The sequence below is a fragment of the Eubalaena glacialis genome, chromosome 8 (genome assembly GCF_028564815.1).
Source record: "Eubalaena glacialis isolate mEubGla1 chromosome 8, mEubGla1.1.hap2.+ XY, whole genome shotgun sequence".
NCBI classification, from domain to species: Eukaryota; Metazoa; Chordata; class Mammalia; order Artiodactyla; family Balaenidae; genus Eubalaena; species Eubalaena glacialis.
In genome coordinates, this window is record NC_083723.1 from 63,670,089 (window position 1) to 63,672,707 (window position 2,619).

Sequence of the window (2,619 nt, forward strand, 5' to 3'; positions counted from 1 at the left end):
TCCTCATCCAGTACAATGTCAGTAGTAAGAAAAGGCCTCGCATAGGTCATTTCAAATGGACTAAGTCCCAGACCACTCCTGGGGGCTACACGGACCCTGAGGAGTGCAATAGGAAGCAAGTTGGTACAGGGTTCATGAGTTTCTTGGTAGAGCTTTGCTAAGGTTTTCTTTAAAGTATGGTTCATTTTCTCTACCTTCCCTGAGGACTGGGGGTGCCAAGAGGTGTGTAGCTTGTAGTCTATCCTTAGAACCGTTGTGAGCCCCTGTGTGATTTTGGCTACAAAAGAGGGTCTGTTATTGCTCTGGGGGGACTTTGGAAGTCCAAACCAAGGAATTATTTCTTTTAAAAGAGACTTACAGGCTTCCATAGCTTTTTCAGATTGGGTGGGGAAGGCTTCAACCTATCCTGTGAAAGTATGAACAAACACCAGAAGATATTTATATTCTAATCCTAATTGGTGGCATTTGGGTGAAATCTAACTGCCAGTCTTCCCATAGAGCACCAGCTCAAATTTGGACAAGTCCTTTATCCTATTCATTCATGAGAGGTCAGGGATGGCACTAGGAGTCCTGACCCAAAAGCTGGGACCAGATCAGAGACCAGTGGCTTACTTTTCAAAACAACTGGACTCAGTGGCCCTGGGATGACCAAGCTGCCTGTGGGGAGTAGCAGCCACAGCCCTGTTGGTTAATGAGTCTTCCAAGCTCACCTGGGGACAACACTCAGATGTGTTAACCCCTCATCAGGTACAGTCTGTGCTGGAAGTCAAAGGACATCATTGGTTGACTGGAAGAAAGTTAACAAGATATCAGGCCCTCCTAATGGACACCCCCGACATTACCTTAAAGGTGTGCCAAACCCTGAACCCAGCAACTCTGCTTCCGGCAGTCAAGAGTGGAGACATTGCATCAGTGTATAGAGACCATAGAACAAACTTACTCCAGCAGGTCTGATCTTCTAGATGAACCTCCTGACAGCTCTGGGGTCAACTGGTTTACTGATGGGAGCAGTTTTGTACAAATGGGAACCCGAAAGATGGGGTATGCCATAGTTAGTCTAGATGAAGTCATAAAAGCCAAGGCCCTGCCACCCCAGACGTCAGCCCAGAAGGCTGAACTAATTGCATTAATGAGAGCTTTGCAATTAGGGAAGGATAGGCAGTTAAATATTTTTACTGACTCTAAATACGGGTTCCACGTGCTACATGCTCATGCTGCCATTTGGAAAGAAAGAGGAATGTTAACTGCTAAAAATTCCCCCATAAAACGTAAAGATTTGATTCTGGCTCTTTTAGAAGCAGTGCAGCTTCCGACCCAGGTAGCAGTAATCCCCTGTAGGGGCCATCAGAGGGATGGATCTTTCGTTAGCCAAGGGAACAGCAAAGCTGATCAAATTGCAAAACAGGCAGTTCAATTGCAGGAACCTGAACAAGTTATGGCTCTAGTGATTGGCCCCCCTGAACTCCCTAGCCTTCCCCAGTATTCCCCACAGGAACTAGATTAATTTTTGATTGCTAACAGAATGATTCCCTATGGTTCAAAATGCAAAAAACCCAAAGCTTAATTTTGTGTGTGTGTGTATAAATATATAATTATAAACGTGTAATTTTAAAGTGCTTAGTGATTTGCTAGGCATATTAACAGCTATAAACCTTCGTTTTCCTCCCCAAGAAAATTATGATCTAATTCTGGAAATGAGGTACACATGCCTTTGAAAAGTTAATACTTATGGCAATGTATTGTAACTTTCAAATGTATGTAGAAGACATTACTATGTCTGTAGAACTCATTCTTGTCATTTGACATCAAAACTTCTTTTCATAGAAAAATTACTTTATTATTTTTGTAATGAAGGGTTTAAGCAATTTCAAAAAATTGCAGAAAAGTGATAGAAGTGATCTCCAATCTCACTACCCCAAGCAATCATCGTATTAAGTGAGCATTATCCTGTTATCTTTCTATATATGTATGCAAACAGAGGCTAGAAACAAAGCTTTGAAAAATATTTTTCATAAAATAGGATCATGTTGTATGTGATATTTTAAGAATAAAATGTATTAAGTTAAGTTTTATTTGAATTTAGAGCTAGCAAATGAAAATAAGGTGAAGTGAAAGAAGTTGCTAAAGATCAAATGTTTTGAATCATTATTTCTTAAAAGATCCCTATTAAAAGATTAAATAGAAGGATTATGGAAATCATTAAGAGTTTGGAGCTTTTTTAAAACTACATCTTCAATTTAAGAGGGTGTTGATTGACTTTTTGATGATGGGGAATTAGTGCTCTCATGTTTCCTTTTACTTCTTTTCTTTAATCTCCTGGTATTTGTTAGTAACATTATTATTTTCATACTGCCAAGGTTTTCGGCATTTACATTCTATTCTGTAAACATAATCTATTCTGTAAACATAATCTTTTCTTTGTACTCTACTTAAATGGAGACACAACTCATCACTTGTCATTTTTACATTGTTTCACCATTCCCTAGTTTGTTATTTTCATTCATTCTATAAAAGTAATTTTAAATTTTGATATATTTTAAAAAGCAGTTTTTGAAGAAAGGCTAATGAGTTTTGTGGTCCCCAAACTCTTTAATGTTTTAGAATGACTGACTGCCTGTT

The 2,619-nt window shown here is 38.8% G+C and overlaps 1 protein-coding gene across 1 annotated transcript; it reads left to right on the top strand.

Annotated features, from left to right (window-relative positions):
• Positions 1-1,036: 1,036 nt before the first annotated feature.
• LOC133096606 (ribonuclease H-like) lies at positions 1,037-1,504 on the top strand. The gene has a single exon (XM_061198236.1). The coding sequence runs from the start codon at positions 1,037-1,039 to the stop codon at positions 1,502-1,504; it is 468 nt and encodes a 155-aa protein (XP_061054219.1).
• The last annotated feature ends 1,115 nt before the right edge of the window (positions 1,505-2,619 follow it).

Coding starts and splice junctions, on each gene's coding strand:
- LOC133096606 (XM_061198236.1), top strand. CDS start 1,037: ATGGGGTATGCCATAGTTAGTCTAGATGAAGTCATAAAAGCCAAGGCC.